Source organism: Larimichthys crocea, unplaced genomic scaffold (genome assembly GCF_000972845.2).
Source record: "Larimichthys crocea isolate SSNF unplaced genomic scaffold, L_crocea_2.0 scaffold334, whole genome shotgun sequence".
NCBI classification, from domain to species: domain Eukaryota; kingdom Metazoa; phylum Chordata; class Actinopteri; family Sciaenidae; genus Larimichthys; species Larimichthys crocea.
In genome coordinates, this window is record NW_020854414.1 from 33,579 (window position 1) to 55,694 (window position 22,116).

General features: G+C 48.8%; 4 protein-coding genes across 6 annotated transcripts in view; all 4 read left to right on the plus strand.

The window, feature by feature from the left end:
• Nucleotides 1–381: 381 nt before the first annotated feature.
• On the plus strand, nt 382–8,348 carry fcsk (fucose kinase). 2 transcript variants are annotated; one of them, XM_027276326.1, is made up of 23 exons: nt 382–781; nt 1,196–1,347; nt 1,495–1,545; nt 1,688–1,813; nt 1,896–1,968; nt 2,363–2,460; nt 2,547–2,627; nt 2,726–2,845; nt 2,944–3,115; nt 3,193–3,299; nt 3,379–3,480; nt 3,555–3,716; nt 3,909–3,982; nt 5,166–5,521; nt 5,899–6,133; nt 6,213–6,379; nt 6,453–6,680; nt 6,904–7,047; nt 7,118–7,237; nt 7,305–7,487; nt 7,559–7,663; nt 7,738–7,961; nt 8,039–8,176. In XM_027276326.1, the coding sequence occupies exons 1-23, from the start codon at nt 703–705 to the stop codon at nt 8,072–8,074; spliced, it is 3,195 nt and encodes a 1,064-aa protein (XP_027132127.1). In that variant the 5' UTR covers nt 382–702; the 3' UTR covers nt 8,075–8,176. The 2 variants fall into 2 exon arrangements, with proteins under 2 accessions (XP_027132127.1, XP_027132126.1); XM_027276325.1 differs by having other exon boundaries at nt 383–781; nt 8,158–8,348.
• Nucleotides 8,349–9,175: 827 nt separating this feature from the next.
• commd9 (COMM domain containing 9) lies at nt 9,176–13,670 on the plus strand. The gene is made up of 6 exons (XM_027276327.1): nt 9,176–9,307; nt 9,694–9,810; nt 9,910–10,049; nt 12,300–12,332; nt 13,006–13,111; nt 13,197–13,670. Exons 1-6 carry the CDS (start codon nt 9,254–9,256, stop codon nt 13,326–13,328), a joined length of 582 nt encoding a protein of 193 aa, XP_027132128.1. The 5' UTR covers nt 9,176–9,253; the 3' UTR covers nt 13,329–13,670.
• A 423-nt stretch (nt 13,671–14,093) lies between these two features.
• Nucleotides 14,094–18,660, plus strand: LOC104937044 (endophilin-A3). 2 transcript variants are annotated; one of them, XM_019261781.2, is made up of 10 exons: nt 14,094–14,723; nt 16,043–16,111; nt 16,289–16,361; nt 16,488–16,631; nt 17,195–17,328; nt 17,431–17,589; nt 17,664–17,767; nt 17,916–18,025; nt 18,117–18,170; nt 18,305–18,660. In XM_019261781.2, the coding sequence occupies exons 2-10, from the start codon at nt 16,061–16,063 to the stop codon at nt 18,514–18,516; spliced, it is 1,041 nt and encodes a 346-aa protein (XP_019117326.1). In that variant the 5' UTR covers nt 14,094–14,723; nt 16,043–16,060; the 3' UTR covers nt 18,517–18,660. The 2 variants fall into 2 exon arrangements, with proteins under 2 accessions (XP_019117326.1, XP_010751482.1); XM_010753180.3 differs by having other exon boundaries at nt 14,094–14,406.
• Nucleotides 18,661–20,088: 1,428 nt separating this feature from the next.
• Nucleotides 20,089–22,116, plus strand: part of LOC104939845 (40S ribosomal protein S17) — an 11,435-nt gene continuing 9,407 nt past the window's right edge. The window contains exon 1 of the mRNA XM_027276324.1: nt 20,089–20,102. Coding sequence (XP_027132125.1) covers nt 20,089–20,102 — 14 coding nt within the window. The remainder of the gene's footprint in view (nt 20,103–22,116) is intronic.

Sequence of the window (22,116 nt, forward strand, 5' to 3'; positions counted from 1 at the left end):
GTTCATGTTCTATAATTTCAAAATGTTATTGACCAAACTCTTTTTTTGGGGCTAAAATTAACTTTGTTGTAAACAAAAAATTGCCAAAAACGCCCACTGTATCAAATATGATACAAAAAATATCTCATAAACAACATAATATAGCAAAAAAAAAAATGTGGATTTTGTTATAAGAGTTAATAAACATCTCAGTTCCAAAAAATCAGAATTTTCTGGCTATTTTTTGATGGGTCAGGTCTTACAGGGTTAATTAAACAGAGTTTATTAATTAAACTGGGTTTATTTATTAAACTGGGTTTATTTAGTAAAATCACGTCAAACTTTGTTTTTGTCCCGTGATCTCGCGAGATCTTGAAGTCACGCGCAGTCGGGTCCAAACGTCACGGAGCTAAAGAAGCTGTTAAAGAGTTCCCGCCTCTCTGAGAGGTGCAGGGGGGGAAATTAAACGCGGTCTGTTTGTGTACGGCGCGGAGCGGCCGGTGCTCGGTAAAGGAGCAGTCCGGTGCTCGGTAAAGGAGAAGTCCGGTGCTCGGTAAAGGAGAAGTCCGGTGCTCAGCTGATTTAACGTGAAACGAGCTGCTACAGCGTCAGCTTCAGGTATGACGCTGTTAGCGTGATGACGCAGGGCGAGCTGCACCAATCACATGACAGTATCACAGTTCACCGGGACCGGGTCGACACCGAGCAGAGAGCCGGAGGAAGATGTCCGGCGGCGGCTTCAGGTGGACGGTGGTCGTCCTGACCTGCCAACACAAAGACAGCGTGTACGCCTTCCAGACAGGTGAGCTCACCTGTATATTAGTTTTGTATTTACGCATTAAACGTCACTTCACCTGTCACAGTGCAAGGTGAGCTTTGACCTCTGCAGTGACACCGAGCGGCCTGAGGGGGCGCTGATGGACGGAAACAAAGTTTATGTTTTATTTGATTTTATATCTGTAAAATTAACTCAGGAGTTCAGGTGGAATACACATTTATACTGTTCATTGGTACAGTACTTTAAAAAAGTACTGTAGTTGAGTATTTACACAATAAACTCCACATCACCTGTCACAGTCTGTTTGTATATCCACGCCCAACAGTTCATTTAAAAAGACAGTACAACCTGAGAGGAACATGACACACCTGTAAGACAAGACAAGTATGAAGGTACACTGTGTGTGTGTGTGTGTGTGTGTGTGTGTGTGTGTGTCAGAGCTGGAGTTGCGGCAGCAGCGTGGCTCTCTCTCTGAGGGTGCGTTGGTTTTGACGGTGCAGGACCGCCAGGAGCCGCTGGGCAGCGGGGGGGCGACGCTGAACGCTCTGCTGGTCGCTGCTGAACACCTGAGCAACAGAGCCGGACACACGGTGAGTTCACACCTGAGAGTTCACACCTGAGAGTTCACACCTGAGAGTTCACACCTGACAGTTCACACCTGAGAGTACTCGTTAGAGTACGACTAACGAGTACTTTCAGCACACTAAAGTTCTACTTCCTGTCATGTGTCTCATCAGGTGGTGACAGCTGACGTCCTGGATGATGCTCACATCCTCCTCCTCCACACCGTGAGTCCATCAACATGTTGTCTTCAGTCTCACAGATGTTGTCTTCAGTTCTCACAGATGTTGTCTTCAGTCCTACAGATGTTGTCTTCAGTCTCACAGATGTTGTCTTCAGTCTCACAGATGTTGTGTTTTCCTCATGCAGGGGCGGGACTTCCCGTGGAGCTCCTGCAGCAGAGCCTTCTGCTGGCTGCCTGTAGAGAGAGCCAATCAGAGAGTCCAGGCTCCGGTGTGCTGTCTGGACCTGCTGCTGGACCTGCTCAGTAACCAGGTGACGATGACGGGGACAGAGCAGCTTCATCACAGACATTAAGCAAACGTTCGTTACTGAGACGTTTTGTTCTCTGCCTCAGATCTGTCCCGGCTCTCCTCCTGGTGTTTGGGTCTGCAGCACCGACACCATCCTCACCGTCCCTCCTGACTTCGGTTTGATCATCACTCCCTCATTTAGAAACTGTGACAATACTTCTTTCTGATTGGCTGGCAGGTGTCAGGTCGCAGCGATTTGAACAGGATATTCCAGACGTCCCTCTGCCCAGTAACATCTTTCAGCTCCTTCAGAGGACTTCCCGGGTCAGATGACATATGTAATCCTGCAGCAGGTTCTGGTTCTGACCCGGGGTCCTTCTGGATCTCCTCACTCTCTCGCTATCTAAGGCTGAGCCCGGCCAACCAACAGAGGAAATCCACCGATCCTTCCAACCAATCAGAATCAAGTATTTTCTGTTGAAATGGTCGCTGAGTTGTTGTAACCTTCTGCTGTGTGTGTGTGTGTGTGTGTGTGTGTGTGTGTGTGTGTGTGTGTGTGTGTGTGTGTTAGTTTTGTCGTGGGAAGGTTTCTCTGGTGTTCGGGTTTTGGCGTTACCCGGCGATGTCTCCTACGCAGCCAATCACGGGGTCTACCTGCCCGACCAACAGGTGCTGCCTTTTTGTTTAAACTCCGTGTTTACCTCTCAGTGTGACACCTGACACTCACACTGAGGTGCGTTTGTTTCGTCTGTCAGGGTCAGGTCAGAGACATCATCTACAAGGGAACCAAGGAGCAGATTCAACAAGCAGTGATGCCTGATGGGAAAGTGCCGCTGGTGCGTCCTCCTCTCTCTCTCTGTGGTGAACATCTGTCCTGATGTAACCTGTCTGTCTGTCTACCTGTCTGTCTCTCTACCTGTCTGTCTGTCTGCAGGTGTCAGGGCCGGTCTTCTTCAGCAGGTCTGTATCAGAAAAGCTGCTTCAGGCTCACGTCAGTCCTCCTCTAGACGGCTGCACCTACCTGGGCCTGGACTCTGGAGCTCCACCCCTCCAGGTACCTGTCTGTCCTTCTGCCCGTCTGTCTGTCTGATCACGTATGCTCAGCTGACAGTAATGTTACTCATTATTAAGAGTAATCTATTACTGCCTCAGATCTCGTTGTTCCTGGACGTGCTGAAGTGTCTCTGCTCAGATCTGACTCAGGATCAGTTTGTGAGCGAGCAGCGAGCCGGCTGCAGCTCAGCTGTTGGAGCACAGGGGGCGTCAGTGAGGAGCGGCCGGGCGGAGCTGTGGAGGATCCTGAGAGGAACGCCGCTCAGCGTGGGTGGGTGTGTCTGCCGCCGCGCGTGATCCTGCAGGTGCGTCCAGGTGATGAACTTCCTGTCTCTCTGTCTCTGACAGTGTACGTCCCCGGCGGTCGCTATGACTACCTGACTCTGTCTGGAAAGCAGCATGTGGAGCGTCTGAGCTGTGATTGGACGGATACAAACACTCTGTCTCACATCCAGGTGACACTTCCTGTTCCTGTCGCATCATTCTTTAAAATGTCTCGCCGCCTGACTTCCTGTTTCCTGCCCCCCGCCTCAGAGAGAGAGCTGGGTCGACGAAGGAGGCCGAGTGATCAACAGTGTTCTTGAGGGAGATGTTACCGTGGCAACCGGGGCGGTGGTGCAACACTGCCACCTACAGGTCCGAAATGTTCTCCACCAAACAGGAAGTAGAGTTCTCAGCCCTGTTGTGACCTTTGACCTTCTGTCCTCCAGGGTCCTCTTCTCGTCCCGTCGGGTTGTTTCCTGTCGGGTCTCGAGTCGGTGACATCACAGCTGGAGCTGAGCGATGACATCATCGTCCAGGGGCATCGCATTGAGCTGGGGCAGCTGCAGCTGAAGGTGTACACGGTGACGGGAGCGCACGACCAGCTGCAGGTGACTTCATCAAACAGGAAGTTAGACACACACACGGTTTTTCAAAATAAAACGTGATCGTAAAAACAAGGAGAACGGAAAGCGTCCAAAACAGGATGTGACATCACAGAGATGAACACGGTGTTGAGGTGAAACATTATGAAATATTATATCTGTCCTCCTCCTCCTCCTCCTCCTCCTCCTCCTCTGCAGGTCTCCTCTGATGACAGCAGTGCCTCCTTCCTCAACCAGAGATGGAGCATCTTCTACAGCAGAACAGGAATCCAGTGAGTCGTCATGAGCTGAACTTTGACCTTTAAAATCAAGTTTGACACTAACTCCTCTCCTCTCTCCTCTCTCCTCTCTCCTCCTCTCTTCTCTCCTCTCTCCTCTTTCCTCCTCTCCTCTCTCCTCTCTCCTCCTCTCCTCTCTTCTCTCTCCTCTTTCCTCCTCTCCTCTCTCCTCCCTCCTCTTTCCTCCTCTCCTCTCTCCTCTCTCCTCCTCTCCTCTCTTCTCTTTCCTCCTCTCTCCTCTTTCCTCCTCTCCTCTCTCCTCTTTCCTCCTCTCCTCTCTCCTCCTCTCCTCTCTCCTCTCTCCTCTTTCCTCCTCTCCTCTCTCCTCTCTCCTCCTCTCCTCTCTTCTCTTTCCTCCTCTCCTCTCTCCTCCTCTCCTCTCTCCTCTTTCCTCCTCTCCTCTCTCCTCCTCTCCTCTCTCCTCTTTCCTCCTCTCCTCTCTCCTCCTCTCCTCTCTCCTCTTTCCTCCTCTCCTCTCTCCTCCTCTCCTCTCTCCTCTTTCCTCCTCTCCTCTCTCCTCCTCTCCTCTCTCCTCTTTCCTCCTCTCCTCTCTCCTCCTCTCCTCTCTCCTCTTTCCTCCTCTCCTCTTTCCTCCTCTCCTCTCTCCTCTTTCCTCCTCTCCTCTTTCCTCTCTCCTCCTCTCCTCTCTCCTCTTTCCTCCTCTCCTCTCTCCTCCTCTCCTCTCTCCTCTTTCCTCCTCTCCTCTTTCCTCCTCTCCTCTCTCCTCTTTCCTCCTCTCCTCTTTCCTCTCTCCTCCTCTCCTCTCTCCTCTTTCCTCCTCTCCTCTCTCCTCCTCTCTTCTCTCCTCTTTCCTCCTCTCCTCTCTCCTCCTCTCCTCTCTCCTCTTTCCTCCTCTCCTCTTTCCTCCTCTCCTCTCTCCTCTTTCCTCCTCTCCTCTTTCCTCTCTCCTCCTCTCCTCTCTCCTCTTTCCTCCTCTCCTCTCTCCTCCTCTCCTCTCTCCTCTTTCCTCCTCTCCTCTCTCCTCCTCTCCTCTCTCCTCTTTCCTCCTCTCCTCTTTCCTCCTCTCCTCTCTCCTCTTTCCTCCTCTCCTCTTTCCTCTCTCCTCCTCTCCTCTCTCCTCTTTCCTCCTCTCCTCTCTCCTCCTCTCTTCTCTCCTCTCTCCTCCTCTCCTCTCTCCTCCTCTCCTCTCTCCTCTTTCCTCCTCTCCTCCTCTCAGGCCAGAGGAGTTGTGGGTCCGAGGAGAACAGCGCTCCCTCCTGGAGGCTCGTCTCTTCCCCGTCCTCCACCCGAGAGGAGGCGCCGTTGGCTTGGACGAAGGTGTGGGCTGGCTGCTCGGCAGAGGCAGCTTTCTGAGGAGGTGGAGGGAGGCGTGGAGGCTGTCTCTTAAGGAAGTGATGTCACTCACGCAGCAGGAGGCGGAGCTGCAGTGGAGGGAGGAGTTACTATTCTTAGCAGGGAGGAGGAGAGTGAGCGCCGCCCTGAGGAGTCGCTCAGACATCTGCCTGCTGCCGTGCTTCAGGGCGGCCGTGCTCGGAGGCCAGCAGGAGGCGCTGCTGGAGACGCTCGATAACCGTGAGTCACGCCTGAAGTACTCGGATACTTTACCTCAGCACAAGTAGAACGAGTAGTATTACCACAGTGACGAGACTCAGGACTCAGATCATCAGTTCTCAGGTGAACAGGTGATCGTGAACGTTCAGCACTCAGACCCAGATTATCAGAAACACCTGCCTGTGACCTTTGACCCTGGAGTCCAGGTGAAGTTCAGACTCGACAGACCACTCTGGACCAGAACTGATAAAATGCTGACGAGGACGTGGACGGACTGACGTGTCCAAACCTTGTTGGTTTTTGTCTCTGACAGACTCACCTGTCACCTGATCACAGACATGGTTACTCGACTTCCTGTTTCATGAAGTCTACTTCCTTCTTCTCGTCTTTTTTTTCAGTTGCAGCAGGAAGTAGCGAGCAGGGGGAGGAGTCAGGTGTGGAGCTGGGCGTGGCCGCTCGCTGCCTCTCATGTATTGCTGACGTGTTGGTGTGCATGGCGGGGGGGAGGGGAGGTCTGAGGAGCGGGCCGGCCGCTAACGAGGCCTGGACCTCCGCCTATCTCCTATTGGAGGAGGGGAACCTGAGGGGCGGAGTCAAGGCGCTGGCTGCGCAGAGAGCTCATTGGCTCAGCAGGTGAGCTCACTGTCCGTCTGTCAGCGTCCTCCTGTTGATCGGTCACATGATGCAGTTCTCCTGTGACCGCCCCCTGCAGGCCGGACCTGCTGGTTCGGGCGGCGCGGCACTACGAGGGCGCCGGCCAGGTGCTCCTACGAAAAGCTGTGATGTCATCACAGAGGTTTATCTCCACTGGCCGGGATGAGGTCCCGCCCCTCGAGGAGTGGCAGGATGTGGAGTGTCCGGCCAGACTGGACCTGGCAGGTGAGTGGACTAACGGAGTACGTTAATCAGCTGACTCCAGGTGGAAACAGGAAACAGCCTCTCTGTGTTTCAGGCGGGTGGAGCGACACTCCGCCCATCGCCTTCGAGCACGGCGGCTCTGTGACCAACGTCGCCGTGAAGGTCGATGGGAAGCGTCCTATTGGTGCCAAGGCACGTCGAACCAGAGAGCCCCGCCTCCTGCTGGTCAGCCACACTGCAGGGCGGGACAGCGCCGTCTCCACGGAGACGGTGTGCCACAGCCTGGATGACCTCAGAGACTACTGTCAGCCGCACGCGCCCGGTAAGAGGAGTGTGTGTGTGTGTGTGTGTGTGTGTGTGTGTGTGTGTGTGTTCACTGTGTGTGTGTGTGTGTGTGTGTTCTCTTTGTGTGTGTGTTCACTGTGTGTGTGTGTGTGTGTGTGTTCACTGTGTGTGTGTGTGTGTGTGTGTGTGTTCACTTTGTGTGTGTGTGTTCACTGTGTGTGTGTGTGTGTGTGTTCACTGTGTGTGTGTGTGTGTTACAGGAGCTCTGCTGAAGGCTGTGTGTGTGTGCAGCGGTCTGGTGTCTCTGTCCTCCCAGCATCCTCTGGGGGATCAGCTGATGCGGCGGTGGGGAGGAGGGGTGGAGCTTCACAGCTGGTCGGCGCTGCCCACCGGCTCTGGACTGGGTGAGAAACAGGAACAGGAAGTTGTTCAATGTTTTCAGGAGGTCAGCGTTGATTGGCTGTCGTCCTGCAGGTACCAGCAGCATCCTGGCGGGGGCGCTGTTGGCTGCAGTGTACAGGTGTACCGGTCAGACCTACGACACGGACTCTCTGATCCACGGCGTCCTCCACCTGGAGCAGATCCTCACCACAGGTACTTCCTGTCTGCACAGTCTGTCCACTGTCTGCTGCTTCTCTCTGATTGGACTGAACTCCTGCAGGTGGAGGCTGGCAGGATCAGGTGGGAGGTCTGGTGGGCGGAGTCAAGGTGGGTCGTTCCAAAGCGTCTCTGCCCCTGCAGGTGGAGGTGGAACGTCTCAGTCCTCCGGACCACTTCCTGCTTTCACTGGAGCGCCACCTCCTATTGGTTTACACCGGAAAGACCCGACTGGCTCGCAACCTGCCTGTCTGTCTGCCTGCCTGTCTGCCTGTCTGTCTGCCTGCCTGGAGGTTCTGATGGTGCTGCTGGTCTGTGTGCAGGACGTGGTCCGTAGCTGGTACAGCCGGGTCCCCTCCATGGTGCAGAACGTGCAGCAGCTGGTGTTGAACTCTGAGGCCTGTGCTGCAGCCTGTTTAGACGGTGAGACCTTCAACTTCAATCACTGCCTACATTTCCCAGAATGCCTTGTTCCAATCATCCTCATCCTGGCCCAGGTTCTCTGTCTGGTCTGGGTCTGTGTCTGGACCGGTCATGGCAGCAGAAGAAGCTGATGGCTCCTGGCTGTGAGCCGGCCTCGGTGAGGGCCATGATGGAGGCCCTGAGGCCGCTGGTCCTGGGTCAGAGCCTGGCTGGAGCCGGAGGTGGAGGCTTCCTGTACCTGCTGACCCGAGAGCCTGGACAGAGGGCGGAGGTGCTGAAGGTGCTCCGCGACACGGAGGTGAGCACAGACAGAATGTCTTAATTATTCATCAGTGACATGTTAACGACGAGCTCGTCTTCTTCTGGGTTCGTCAGGTTCCTCCGCGGCGAGCCTCGTTATCTGCACAATGATTCCTAAAACATCAGAATTCAAAGAACTCTCAGTAATGGCATCCCGTGGTTCCCGTGGTGACGGCTGTGTTTGTGTCCTTCAGGGTCTGGGAGACGTCAGCGTCCACTCTGTGGAGCCGGACATGGACGGGATCACAGTCCTCCCACCGTACTGAGGACAGACACACACACACACGCTTATCTTTGTGTACGTGTGAGTACACAAGTGTGTGTGTGTTTTGTGTTTACATGAATGTCAAAGTTTTACACGTCATCAATAAACAAACAAACTGTGTGTGTGTGTGTGTGTGTGTGTGTGTGTGAGCCTGAATCTAGCTGAAGATACGAGGATACGATGTTCATCACAGAACCCTCACACACAACGTCTACATGGACGCACACACTGAACACACACACACTTTTCTCTGTGCAGTACCCACACCAACCACTGCGCCAATAAAAGGCGCTGTTGCAGCTTTTTCTGCCATAATTGACCAGGCATAGATTTAATTTCAAATTTTCAGATCAGGTTTTATTTGTACAGCCCAAAGTCACAAAGTCCATTTTCCTCTGAGGCTTTCCAATCTGTACAGGGAGTGACACCCTCTGTCCTTAGACCCTCGGTTCCAGTGAGGAAAAACTTGCCCACAAAAACCTTTAACAGGGAAAAAAGGTGGAAGAAACCTCAGGAAGAGCCACAGAGGAGGGATCCCTCTCCCAGGACGGACAGACGTGCAATAGATGTCAGTGTACAGAACAAATCAACACAAACATATTGTACAATTACAATGACTGATAAAATGACAATGAATTACAATGACTGATAAAATGATTACAGTAATAGATATGGCAGCAATAATGACAGTAGTAATATGTGTAGTGGACGTCATGCAGGACCACAGCAGCAGCCACGATCCACGAGAACCTGCTGGACGACAGAGACAGAAACTCCGTTACTCCGTTACTCCGTTACTCCGTTACATATGAATAAAAATACAGACAGACTGTGTGATTCAAAGCATTTTAATATTTTTATACACGTTTCATTAAACATCATCTTATATATTTTTATTTAAATAAAATTTATTTGGCGTCACGTGGTTTTTGCAGCTTCCTGACGGCGTTTCTCCGGTGGACTACGTTTCCCATGAGCAGTTGCGCCCTCCTTCACGTGACCGCCGCCTAACGTCACATGCCAACATGGCTGCTGCTGTCTCGGACGAGCATTTCACCAGCTTACAGCTTCTCCTGAAGGTACCGACCCAGAATCTGACCCGGAGTCCGACCCTGCATGAAATATAGAATCTGTGATGAACGTGTTTGTAGTTTGATGACGCTGAAGATTAAAAATGTGACGTCAGAAAACACTGTGTGTACTCACAGTGTGCAGGAAAAGTACAAATGAAAATACTCGAGTACAAGTTAAATAGTGCATTCACTTCATCAGAGTAGTCAGATTACTTCATGTTCAGTCACCTGCTGTCGATGTTTGAGGTTTGATCTGCAGCAATGCATCATGGTCTATGAAGTCTGTCCTGTTTAAGCTCTGTGGCGATGATTTATTTAATGTGAAGGTTCATTAGAAATAAAACGTCCTCGTCCATCAGCTGCTCACCTTCTTGTTGTCATTGTCTCCTGAGGCTCCGTCTAAAGACGCCGTGCGAGACGTTTGTGTCCAGAGTCACAGAGGGTTGAGTCGACGGCTGACGGAGAGCACAGCGGCCACGTTCAGCATCGCTGCAGCTCAGGCTGCACAGGTAACACACACACACACACACACACACACCTGGATGATAGAATATATGAAACATATGAATTATTATAAACACAGTCAAACCTGTGGACCTTCCCACCAGCTCGTCCACTCTCTCCACGTGCTGTCGCATCACGTCGTCTTCTACAACCTCAGCTCTCCGGACCAGATCCTCGACCTCTTCCCCGAATCCTTCCACTCCAGTCTGAAGAACCTGATCACCAAGATCCTGCTGGAGAACAGGTCAGAGCCCATAAAACTGAACCTACAGGTGAACAGGTCAGAGCCCATAAAACTGATCCTGCAGGTGAACAGGTCAGAGCCCATAAAACTGATCCTGCAGGAGAACAGATCAGAACCCATAAAACTGATCCTGCAGGAGAACAGGTCAGAGCCCATAAAACTGATCCTACAGGTGAACAGGTCAGAGCCCATAAAACTGATCCTGCAGGAGAACAGGTCAGAGCCCATAAAACTGATCCTGCAGGAGAACAGGTCAGAGCCCATAAAACTGTGATCCTGCAGGAGAACAGGTCAGAGCCCATAAAACTGTGATCCTGCAGGTGAACAGGTCAGAGCCCATAAAACTGTGATCCTGCAGGAGAACAGGTCAGAGCCCATAAAACTGAACCTACAGGAGAACAGGTCAGAGCCCATAAAACTGATCCTGCAGGAGAACAGGTCAGAGCCCATAAAACTGATCCTGCAGGAGAACAGGTCAGAGCCCATAAAACTGATCCTGCAGGAGAACAGGTCAGAGCCCATAAAACTGTGATCCTGAGGTGAACAGTCGAGCCCATAAAACTGTATCTGCAGGAACAGTCAGAGCCCATAAAACTGTACCGCAGTGAACGGTTCAGAGCCAATAAAACTGTGATCCTGCAGGTGAACGGTCGAGATCAGCCCATAAACTGATCCTGCAGAGAACAGAGTCAGAGCCCATAAACTTAACCTACAGGTGCAACGTCAGAGCCCATAAAACTGATCCTGCAGGAGAACAGGTCAGAGCCCATAAAACTGATCCTGCAGGAGAACAGGTCAGAATAAAAACAGTTCCTGCAGGAACAGTCAGAGCCATAAACTGTGATCCTGCAGGTGAACAGGTCAGACCCTAAAACGTGATCCTGCAGTGAAACAGGTCAGAGCCCATAAAACTGTGATCCTCAGGGAAACAGGTCAGAGCCCATAAACTGTGATCCTGCAGGTGAACAGGTCAGACCCATAAAACTGTGATCCTGCAGGAGAACAGGTCAGAGCCCAAAAACTGAACCTACAGGAGAACAGGTCAGAGCCCATAAAACTGATCCTGCAGGAGAACAGTCAAGACCCATAAACTGATCCTGCAGGAAACAGGTCCAGAGCCCATAAAACTGATCCTGCAGGAGAACAGGTCAAGACCATAAACGATCCTACATGTGAACAGGTCAGAGCCCATAAAACTGATCCTGCAGGAGAACAGTCAGAGCCCATAAAACTGAACCTAAGGAGAACAGTCAGAGCCCATAAAACTGACCTACAGAAACAGTTCAGAGCCCATAAAAACTGTCCTGCAGAGAACAGGTCAGAGCCCATAAAACTGTGATCCTGCAGAGAACAGGTCAGAGCCCATAAAAACGATCCTGCTGGAGAACAGGTCAGAGCCCATAAAACTGGTGATCCTGCAGGTGAACAGTCAAGACCATAAAACTGTGATCCTGCAGGAACAGGCAGAGCCCATAAAACTGGATCCTGCAGGGAAGCGGGTCAGAGCCCAAAAACTGACCTACAAGACAGGTCAGAGCCCATAAAACGGATCGCAGGAGAACAGGTCAGAGCCCATAAACGGATCCTGCAGGAGAACAGGTCAACCCTGAAAACTGATCTGCAGGGAACAGGTAGAGCCATAAAACGGTGATCCTGCAGGAGAAACAGAGCCCATAAAAACTGTATCCGCAGGAAAACAGGTCAGAGCCCATAAAACTTGATCCTGTCAAGGGAGAACAGGTCAGAGCCCATAAAACTGGACCGGCAGAAGACAGGTCAAAGCCCATAAAACTGATCTGCAGGAGAAACAGGTCAGAGCCATAAAACTGATCCTGCAGGGAACAGTGTCAGAGCCCATAAAACGGATCCTCAGGGAACAGGTCAGAGCCCATAAACTATCCTGCGGAAAACAGGTCAGACCCAGAAAACTGATCCGTCAGGAGAACAGGTCAACCATAAAACTGATCCTCAGAGAAACAGGTCGACCCATAAAACTACCTGCAGGAGAACAGGTCAGAGCCCATAAAACTGTGATCCTGCAGGTAGAACAGGTTCAGAGCCCATAAACTGATCCTACAGGAGAACAGTATAGCCATAAAAACTGTATCTACAGTAGAACAGTCTCTTGTAGGTTGAAACTCCTCAAGGAAGTTCTTCATAAATTACATAAATGAATTCTTCCTATTGGATGTCTAAATATGATGTCACTACAGACTAATGACATCACACTTCTCTCTGATCTTTTTTCAGTCCAACATGGAGGACAGAAGCTCCAGGATCAGAGTGAGTCCAAAACCACATTTTTATCCACTCCATGCTAGTGTGTGTATGTGTGTGTGTTTGTGTTGCAGCTTAAACTATGTTTGTGTTTTGTGGGTGTTACGTTTAAACTAACTGTGTGTGTGTGTGTGTGTGTGTTCAACTTTAACACGGTGTGTGTGTGTGTGGTGTGTGTGTGTTGTGTGGTTTTCAGCTTTAAACTAACTGTGTGTGTGTGTGTGTGTGTTGTTTAAAAACTGTGTGGTGTGTGTGTGTGTGATGTGGGGTGTGTGTGTGGTGTGGTGGGTGGTGTTGCAGCTTAAACTAACTGTGTGTGTGTGTGTGTGGTGGTTTCAGCTTTAAACTAACTGTGGTGTGTGTGTGTTGTGTGTGTGTTCAGCTTTAAACTAACTGTGTGTGTGTGTGGGTGTGTGTTTCAGCTTAAACTAACTGTGTGTGTGTGTGTGTGTGTGTGTTCCAGCTTTAAACTACTGTGTGTGTGTGTGTGTGTGTGTGTTCAGTCTTTAAACTAACTGTGTGGTGGTTGTGTGTGTTTACAGCTTTCACTCACTGTTGTGTATGTGTGTGTGTGTGTGTTCAGCTTTAAACTAACTGTGTGTGTGTGTGTGTGTGTGTGTGTTCAGCTTTAAACTAACTGTGTGTGTGTGTGTGTGTGTGTGTGTGTGTGTGTGTGTGTAGTCTCTCTCCCACAGTTGAAGGAGTTGGACTGGAGAGTCGACATGGTGACCGGTTCAGACTCGGTCAGTCGGATGTCCGTCCCGACCTGCCTGGTTCAGCTCAAGGTGAAAACAGACCGGAACCACCGGTCAAACCAATAACTAACATTCAGACAACGTTCGATTACTCTGATGTTTGTTCTGTTTCCAGATGGACGACCCGTCGGTGGGCAGCGACTCTGTTTCCACGGTGACGGTGGAGCTCAGCAGAGAGTCTCTGGACACCATACTGGACGGACTGGGACGCATCAGAGACCAGCTGTCTGTGGTCGCTGGGAAATGAGAGACAGCTGATTGGCTGACTGGTGTGTGATGACATCACAGCCATGTCAGCGTATGATGTTGGTGTTTCCTGACACATGATGTCGTTTGTATGATTCATTCAGTCATTGATTAATTAGAAGACAGAAGTGCTGTGCTTGATGTTTTTCATTGTTTTGTACATTAAATAATTCATTAACAGAATAATTAAGAATCCAAACATAAAGTCACAATGACCTGCGAATGTTTGTGTTAACGTTTGTCTTTTTTAAACGTCAGTTATTCACATTATGTTTTGACTTTATAACAAAACATTTGATCTCATTTATCAACATGAAGTATTAAAGTATCAAACTGTGAAGAACGTCTGTGTCTTCATACAAATGCACAAACTAACAGTGACCACAACGCACCTTCAACACACACAGCGCTTCTGTCAGCGAGGATTTACTCAAGTCAGGTCACATGAGCACGGACAGTGAAACGGTGCCACATGAAATATAAAAACACTGAAACATGCTGCAGACTGGACGACGTTACAAAATACACAAGAGCTGCATAAGTGCAGAATGAGTGTGTGTGTGTGTGTGTGGTTGCACAGCAGTCAGGTAGATATCATATATATATAGATGAATAATGTGAATTTATGACTCTTTGAACTCTTGATTATTAAATGCAGATGAGTTCAAATACAATATAATAATATAAAATTAAAATGAATTTTAATTTTATAAATATAAATAAATAAAAACAGCTTTTTATCCGTTCACGTGGTCTCACCTCACACATCCTACATTTCTGCTGACACCTGAAGGCATCAGCCAATAAATAAACAATAACACACACACACAAATAATAATAAAAAAGATTTTAGATTTTAAAATGTTTTAGAGACACATTAATAACCGTGCTTATGATAAACGTTCTTTAAACGTTCTTTAAACGTTTATATTAATGTCGGGCTGGAGGAACCAGGTCCCGGAGCGGCTCGGTGCAGTGACTCTCTGCGGGGAAAGGAGCGTCTCAGACGGGATGATCCCGGCCGGCTGGTGAAGATGTCCGTCTCCGGGATGAAGAAGCAGCTCCACAAAGCCAGCCAGGTAACCGGGACGAACCGGGCCGAGCCGGGCTAAACCGGTCTGGTGATTTATTGAATCTACCGGAGGAGCGGGGCTCGTTAACGTGTCGGTGTACGCTCCGGTGTTTTACTGCGACACGAGGCCTGCAGGTCTACCCAGACCCGGACCAGACCGGGATCCGATCCGATCATCAAGTCTTTGATTTAATCACGTGATTCATGTTTTAATCTGCAGACCTGAAACTGACCTGAGGTCTGAACTGTGTGTACTACTGCAATACTACTATCAGTACTACCAGCAGCTACTATACGGATCTCACTACAAGTACTACAACTACTGCAAGTACTTCCATCACTACTCCTGATACTGTCACCACTGTACTACACTATACTGTGAATACTACTACAATACTTCACAGTACTGGCATGTTGTTTGTTAGAGCTGAGACAATATTACATGAAGTACTGAAATACATTTGAAATACACAAAGTAAAAATACTAAAAGTACTCCATAGTGTCACCAGTCAGAGTACTTCATATACTGTTGAATATTTTATAAGTAAACTGCACGTTTATTGAATCAGTTCTTTTACTTCAGTACTCCTGATACTGTGACCATAGCTCACATAGTACTACAGTACTACTACAGTACTGCTACAGTACTGCACAGGTCAGCAGGAGTGTTGGCCTGCTGAGAGAACCTCTGAGAGAACGCCTTCACAGTGACCACCAAACTGCTGCTGTTAGCCAGCCAGCACTAAAGAACAAATAAAAATACCCCATTACAAACCAAAGTAACTAAGTATTGCCACTTCATCATTTATCATTTGTTTCAGATTTCGACAAAGAGTGTCCGTGAAAAGTGAAAACATGAATTAGGATCATTTACTCAAGTCAAAGTATTCACACTATAAAAATACTGCGTTAGTAATTAGTAGAAGTAAAAGTGGTTTATCCTCTGGTTGGTCCTCTGGTTGCTCTCTGGTTGGTCCTCTGGTTGGTCCTCTGGTTTATCCTCTGGTTGGTCCTCTGATTTGTCCTCTGGTTGGTCTCCTGGTTGGTCCTCTGGTTGGTCCTCTGGTTTGTCCTTTGGTTGGTCCTCTGGTTGGTCCTCTGGTTTATCCTCTGGTTGGTCCTCTGGTTGGTGCTCTGGTTGGTCCTCTGGTTGGTTCTCTGGTTGGTCCTCTGGTTTATCCTCTGGTTGGTTCTCTGGTTTATCCTCTGGTTGGTCCTCTGGTTGGTCCTCTAGTTGGTCCTCTGGTTGGTCCTCTGGTTGGTCCTCTGGTTAGTTCTCTGGTTGGTCCTCTGGTTTCTTCTCTGGTTGGTCCTCTGGTTTATCCTCTGGTTAGTTCTCTGGTTGGTCCTCTGGTTTATCATCTGGTTTGTCCTCTGGTTGGTCCTCTGGTTTATCATCTGGTTGGTCCTCTGGTTGGTCCTCTGGTTGGTCCTCTGGTTTATCCTCTAGTTGGTCCTCTGGTTTATCCTCTGGTTGGTCCTCTGGTTTATCCTCTGGTTGGTCCTCTGGTTTATCCTCTGGTTTATACTCTGGTTGGTCCTCTGGTTTATCCTCTGGTTGGTCCTCTGGAACGATTCAAAATATTGTTCAAGTAGAGGTGAAATGTTTATATTTAATCCATAATGATGTCACTTCCTGCAGCTGCTAAACGAGAGGCTGATGGGAGCTGAAGGAACAAAGATGGACGACGACTTCCTGAAGATGGAGAAGGTAAAAAAAACTACAAGAACAGATGTTTTTACTGATTTGATTTGATCTGACTGAACCCCATTCTGCCTGTCTGTCTCTCCACCTGCCTGTCTGTCTCTCCACCTGTCTGTCTGTCTCTCCAACTGCCTGTCTGTCTTTCCACCTGTCTGTCTGTCTCTCCACCTGTCTGTCTGTCAGAGTGTCATAGTGATTCACTCTCTTCTGGTGGAGCTTCTCTCTAAAACTACAGAGTTCCTCCAACCGAATCCAGGTACTGAGAAAACCCACGCTCTCAAACACATCACAGCAGCTTCAGTTAAAGTCATGGAGCAGGAGAAAAAACGTTCTAACAATATAAACTTTGATATGCTGATGATCCTTCTTTGTGTTTTCACAGCTGGACGAGCCAGACTGAGCATGCTCAACACGATGTCCAGGATTCGTGGTCAGGGGAAGTGGGTGGGTTACCCGCAGACAGAGGGCATGCTGGGAGACTGCATGGTGCACTATGGCCAGGAGCTCGGAGCCGCCTCTGAATTTGGTACGATGTCAGGTTCAACACTGTTTCCATGGTGAATGAATAAATGGAGGGAAAGATGACATTAAACATGAATACATTAAATATGAAACGGGTAATAATATTTTTTTTCTTTTTATGTTCTGATTCCTTTCCTGCTTCATGTCCTCATTGGTCCTCTGGTTTGTCCTCTGGTTGGTTCTCTGGTTCGTTTCCTGATTGGTCCTCTGGTTGGTTTCCTGGTTGGTACTCTGGTTGGTTCTCTGGTTCGTTTCCTGATTGGTCCTCTGGTTCGTTTCCTGATTGGTCCTCTGGTTGGTCCTCTGGTTGGTTTCCTGGTTGGTCGTCTGGTTGGTTTCCTGGTTGGTCCTCTGGTTTGTTTCCTGGTTGGTCCTCTGGTTGGTTTCCTGATTGGTCCTCTGGTTGGTCCTCTGGTTGGTCAACTGGTTGGTTTACTTGTTGGTCGTCTGGTTGGTCCTCTGGTTGGTTTCCTGGTTGGTTTCCTGGTTGGTCCTCTGGTTGGTCCACTGGTTGGTTTCCTGGTTGGTCCTCTGGCTGGTCCTGTTGTTGGTCTTCTGGTGGTTCAGGTGGTGCTCTGTCTGGTGTGGGTGAAGCTCTGCAGCAGGTTGCTCAGGCCAGGGACACTCTGGATGTCAACGTCAAACGCACTTTCATCGACCCCCTGCAGGACCTCCATAACACCGAGCTGAAGGAGATCAGGGTGAGAGGACACTCGCTGTCCATCAGGTCACTGATGAAACACAGGAATACAGATGTTAGACCTTGTGTGTGTCCCTGATCTTTGCTCTGATTGGTTCCCCAGTACCAGCTGAAGAAGCTGAACGGTCGTCGTCTGGACTTTGACTACAAGAGGAGACGAAAAGGGAAAGTCCCGGCAGAGGAGGTCCGACAGGCCTGGGACAAGTTCACCACGTCCAAAGAGCTGGCAGAGAGGAGCATGTTCATCCTGCTGCAGAACGACGTGAGTCTCATAGGACAGAAACATTATTATTATTTATTGGTTATTGTTTTCCGTCATCATGTTTCCTCCTGCAGGTCGATCAGCTCAGTCGTCTGGCCGCTCTGGTCACCGCACTGCTTGACTTCCACCGTAGCGCCCATCGCATCCTGATGGGTCTCCATGGCAACCTACAGGCAAGGTGAGCCCATCTGCAGCACCTGGCACATCTGTCCAGAGAGAAGAGCATCACCAGCTGACGTGCAGCAGTGTGATGTGTTCACCAGCATGTTAGCATGTTAGCATGTCCTCTTCTGTTTCATAAAGTTTGAGATGTTCTGTGGAAACAGGCTGACGGCTGCCAGCAACAAACCGGAGCGACGGTTCAGATCCAAAAAGATCCGAATCAGAAGTGAACATAACGGTAGCATCGGGTTTTACCACCAGCCGTCCATCGCAGGTTGTCCTGTTTGAATATTATGTACATAAAAAATATTATTTCACCCTCATTACTAATAAATGTTTAATCATGTAACATCTTTGTGTGGCAGGAGAGCCGTTCACCGTGTTACCACCCAGGCCGGGCAGTCCCGTCTCCTGTTACGGTAAAAAAACGACACCACAGTGATGATATTATGTTATGATGATGTTTATGATTAATAACTGAACCCTGAACACACGTTGTTCCCATGGAAACTGTCTGCCTGTCTGTCTGCCTGTCTTGGTGTCTCTCGCCCAGCTGACAGTAAGCTGGTCCTGGATCAGCCCTGTTGCCGGGCGATGTACTCCTTCCACCCGAACCAGGAGGGCGAGCTGGACTTTAACGAGGGCGACGTCATCATCCTCACCAATCAGGTCGACGCCAACTGGTACGAGGGCACGCTTGCCGACCGATCGGGACTGTTCCCTGTCAACTACGTGGACGTGCTGGTGCCTCTGCCGTTACCATGACGACGTTTGTGTGTTTCCTTTGTGATGATATGCAACTTTTCAGCTTCTTCTTTGCACTTTTTCACGAGCAAATCAGCAGGTGAGGCGTCTGTCCAACAGGAAGGGAAGGCCATAGTTTGTACTGCAGAGCACTTTAGTTCCCGATCACATGATCACATGATCACATGATCACACTTTAAAATACAAGCCGCTAACAAGAGAAAATCTTTAGACTAACGCGTGCGTTTCCCTTTAAGACTTTTAGCTTCATGTTGTGCACAGAGCTGCTGCTGCCTTCACGTTAATAATGTAGTTTAAATATGACATGATACAGTTAGTTTCATTTGACTGTTTTGTGTTCACGCTGAGCATTCTGCACGAGCTTAAAGTTAGCGTAACACGTCGGCACTTTGATCATCTGATCAACATCTGAAGCTTCATGAGACTCACACTTCTTAAAAAACAAAAAATTAATACAAAGATTCATCTTTGACATGTTTCTACTGACCCTCACAGCTTAGCTCTGTTAGCACAGGGTTAGCTCTGTTAGCACAGGGTTAGCTCTGTTAGCTCCTTGGTTAGCTCTGTTAACACAGGGTTAGCTCTGTTAGCTCCTTGGTTAGCTCTGTTAGCACAGGGTTAGCTCTGTTAGCTCCTTGGTTAACTCTGTTAGCACAGGGTTAGCTCTGTTAGCACAGGGTTAACTCTGTTAACACAGGGTTAGCTCTGTTAGCACAGGGTTAGCCCTGTTAGCTCCTTGGTTAGCTCTGTTAGCACAGGGTTAACTCTGTTAGCTCCTTGGTTAGCTCTGTTAGCACAGGGTTAGCTCTGTTAACACAGGGTTAACTCTGTTAGCTCCTTGGTTAGCTCTGTTAGCACAGGGTTAGCTCTGTTAGCTCCTTGGTTAGCTCTGTTAGCACAGGGTTAGCTCTGTTAGCTCCTTGGTTAGCTCTGTTAGCACAGGGTTAGCTCTGTTAGCACAGGGTTAACTCTGTTAACACAGGGTTAGCCCTGTTAGCTCCTTGGTTAGCTCTGTTAGCTCCTTGTTAGCTCTGTTAGCTCCTTGGTTAGCTCTGTTAGCTCCTTGGTTAGCTCTGTTAGCTCCTTGTTAGCTCCTTGGTTAGCTCCTTGGTTAGCTCTGTTAGCTCCATGGTTAGCTCTGTTAGCACAGGGTTAGCTCTGTTAGCTCCATGGTTATATGTTAGCAGTCGGGCTAACAAAGGAGCTGTAATGAAAGTAGAGTGCACATCAGAGTGTTTAACAGTGTTTGTGCGGGCTTTGGTAGATTTGCTTTAGAACTCTGCGAATTGTGATTAATTATCGTGAAACACAAAGTGGACTGCTGTAGTTAAAGGAACAGTACGACATTTGATGGATCCAAAGTTCACTTCTGTTCATGCTGTGATGTAATAAAAGTGAACCGAGCTGTTGCAGTGGTGGAAGGAGTACGTAAAAGTACCATTACAACAGTGTAGAAATACTCTGTAAAGTTCTAATTATGCAGAATAATTTAGATGATATTATTGGATTGTCGTTTAAATGATGTGGCTAGCTATAATCTTTAGCTAGCTAATACGCTCGTATGAAGCATAAATGGAAAGAGTCAAGTAAAGTACAAGTACCTCAAATTGTACTTTAGTACAGTACTCGAGTACAGTACTTTGTAACATCCACCACTGATTGTTGGAAGGTGTACTTTTTATACTTTTGTTGGAGCTTGGCTAGCAGTTTCCCCTCACTTCCAGTCTTTGTGCTAAGCTAGGCTAAACATAACTTTGGTTGGATTCAGGCTCAAACTGAAATCCATCTTTTCAGCTGGCTCCTAAAATGTTGGACTGCCCCTTTAAAATAAACTAGTTAGTACAGGAAGACTTCTAGTTAATGTACTGCGCTGTAAAAATACTGCAACAGCTTTAAAATACTGACGAGCGTCTGATTTACATGATAAATCAATCAATTGACCTTTCATAAGTCCCGCCCCTTTGCTCTGTGCTCCAACTGTGATTGGACAGCACAGAGAAAAAAGAGGCGGGGCATAGGACGGCACATTACACATGAATGTAGTGACACGCTGTGTGATTATATATGAATTATAATTATATTTGATTTGATGCAATGACAGAGAGTCAGATTCAGGACAACAGACTGTCAGCAGACAGACAGACAGACAGACAGGCAGACAGGGAGACAGACAGACAGGCAGACAGAGAGACAGACAGACAGACAGACAGACAGGCAGACAGGCAGACAAACAGACAGAGAGACAGACAGACAGACAGACAGGCAGACAGAGAGACAGACAGGCAGGCAGACAGACAGGCAGACAGGCAGACAAACAGACAGACAGGCAGACAGAGAGACAGACAGAGAGACAGACAGACAGACAGACAGACAGAGGCAAAGGATAAAACGACTATTTCTTTTTATAATGTTGTGATTTATGGTTAAGGTGTCACAGGGTCTGTAGGTCTGTGATTTGATGTGTGTATTTATTTCTCTTGTTGTTCTGAACACACTGAATGTATTTCTGCAATAAAGCTCTGAGGTCTGAACGTCTTCAAGCTGTTCCATTAAAGCTCCGTGTGGAACGCTGCTGTGTTCCTACAGAGCACACAGCCTTCATGCTTTGAACAGGAGGGTGAGGCAAGCGGTATTCAGTTGGTTACAATTTCCAACTTCACCACTAAATGTCACCACATGCTACCCGCTGCACCTTTAAATGAGCCCTGACTGACTGACGTCATACTTTCATTTTTATATTATGTAAGAGAACAGCTGATGAACAAACTGTGAAACAATAAGTGCAGGAAGTTTGGAGCAGATCATTTCCTGTGAAGATTTCATAACAGACACGTTTTCTGGTGTTTGTATTCGGAGTATTTGTAGTACTTTTGTAATTTGTAGTTCCTCCTGTCTACAGTGAGGGACAGAGCAGAATCAGAAACCCTTTATTAATCCCTGCAGGGGAATTGTTTTTTACAGCAGCTCCTAAACGGTGAGCGAGAGAGTGAGTGATGAAAAGAGAAGAAAAACATTTGAACACTATAGAGGTTGGAAACTCACTGTCTGCACCTTAGACAGCATCCTCCTTTCCAACAGCACAGTCAGCGAGTCCACCTGCACCCCACAACATCACCGGCCTAATGAACAAGTCTGCTTAACCTGTTGGCTTCAGCTACCTTCAAACCGCTGCCCCAGCACACAACGGCAAAGAAGACAGCGCTGGCCACCAGCGACTCGTAGAACGTCCTCAGCATCGTCCCACAGATGTTAAAAGATCTCAGCCTCCTCAGGAGACAGAGGCTCTGACCCTTCCTGGAGACAGCTTCAGTGTTCTTCCAGTCCAGTGTGTTACTCCTCCACAGACGGGTTCGCTGTGTTGTGTCCACTACCAGCTCCTTGGTCTTTGACACGTTGAGCTGTAGGTGGTCGAGCTCGCACCATGCTGCCCTGTACTCGTCTCCTCTCTGCTGAAACATGCCATACTGTGTCTGCCAGGCAGGGAGCTGTCTGTCTCTCTGTCTGTCTCTCTGTCTCTCTGTCTCTCTGTCTGTCTGTCTCTCTCTCTGTCTGTCTGTCTGTCTGTCTGTCAGTCTCTCTCTCTGTCTGTCTCTCTCTCTG

Excerpts from the sequence above, each read along its gene's own strand:
- commd9 (XM_027276327.1), top strand. The coding sequence starts at position 9,254 with ATGGCTGCTGCTGTCTCGGACGAGCATTTCACCAGCTTACAGCTTCTC. Across the intron at positions 9,308-9,693 it reads GCTTACAGCTTCTCCTGAAG|GCTCCGTCTAAAGACGCCGT; the intron begins GTACCGACCCAG and ends TTGTCTCCTGAG. Across the intron at positions 10,050-12,299 it reads AAGATCCTGCTGGAGAACAG|TCCAACATGGAGGACAGAAG; the intron begins GTCAGAGCCCAT and ends ATCTTTTTTCAG.
- fcsk (XM_027276325.1), top strand. The coding sequence starts at position 703 with ATGTCCGGCGGCGGCTTCAGGTGGACGGTGGTCGTCCTGACCTGCCAA. Across the intron at positions 5,522-5,898 it reads GCTGGAGACGCTCGATAACC|TTGCAGCAGGAAGTAGCGAG; the intron begins GTGAGTCACGCC and ends CTTTTTTTTCAG. Across the intron at positions 7,488-7,558 it reads CCGACTGGCTCGCAACCTGC|TGCAGGACGTGGTCCGTAGC; the intron begins CTGTCTGTCTGC and ends TGCTGGTCTGTG.
- LOC104937044 (XM_010753180.3), top strand. The coding sequence starts at position 14,362 with ATGTCCGTCTCCGGGATGAAGAAGCAGCTCCACAAAGCCAGCCAG. Across the intron at positions 17,329-17,430 it reads CCGAGCTGAAGGAGATCAGG|TACCAGCTGAAGAAGCTGAA; the intron begins GTGAGAGGACAC and ends TTGGTTCCCCAG. Across the intron at positions 17,768-17,915 it reads CATGGCAACCTACAGGCAAG|GCTGACGGCTGCCAGCAACA; the intron begins GTGAGCCCATCT and ends CTGTGGAAACAG.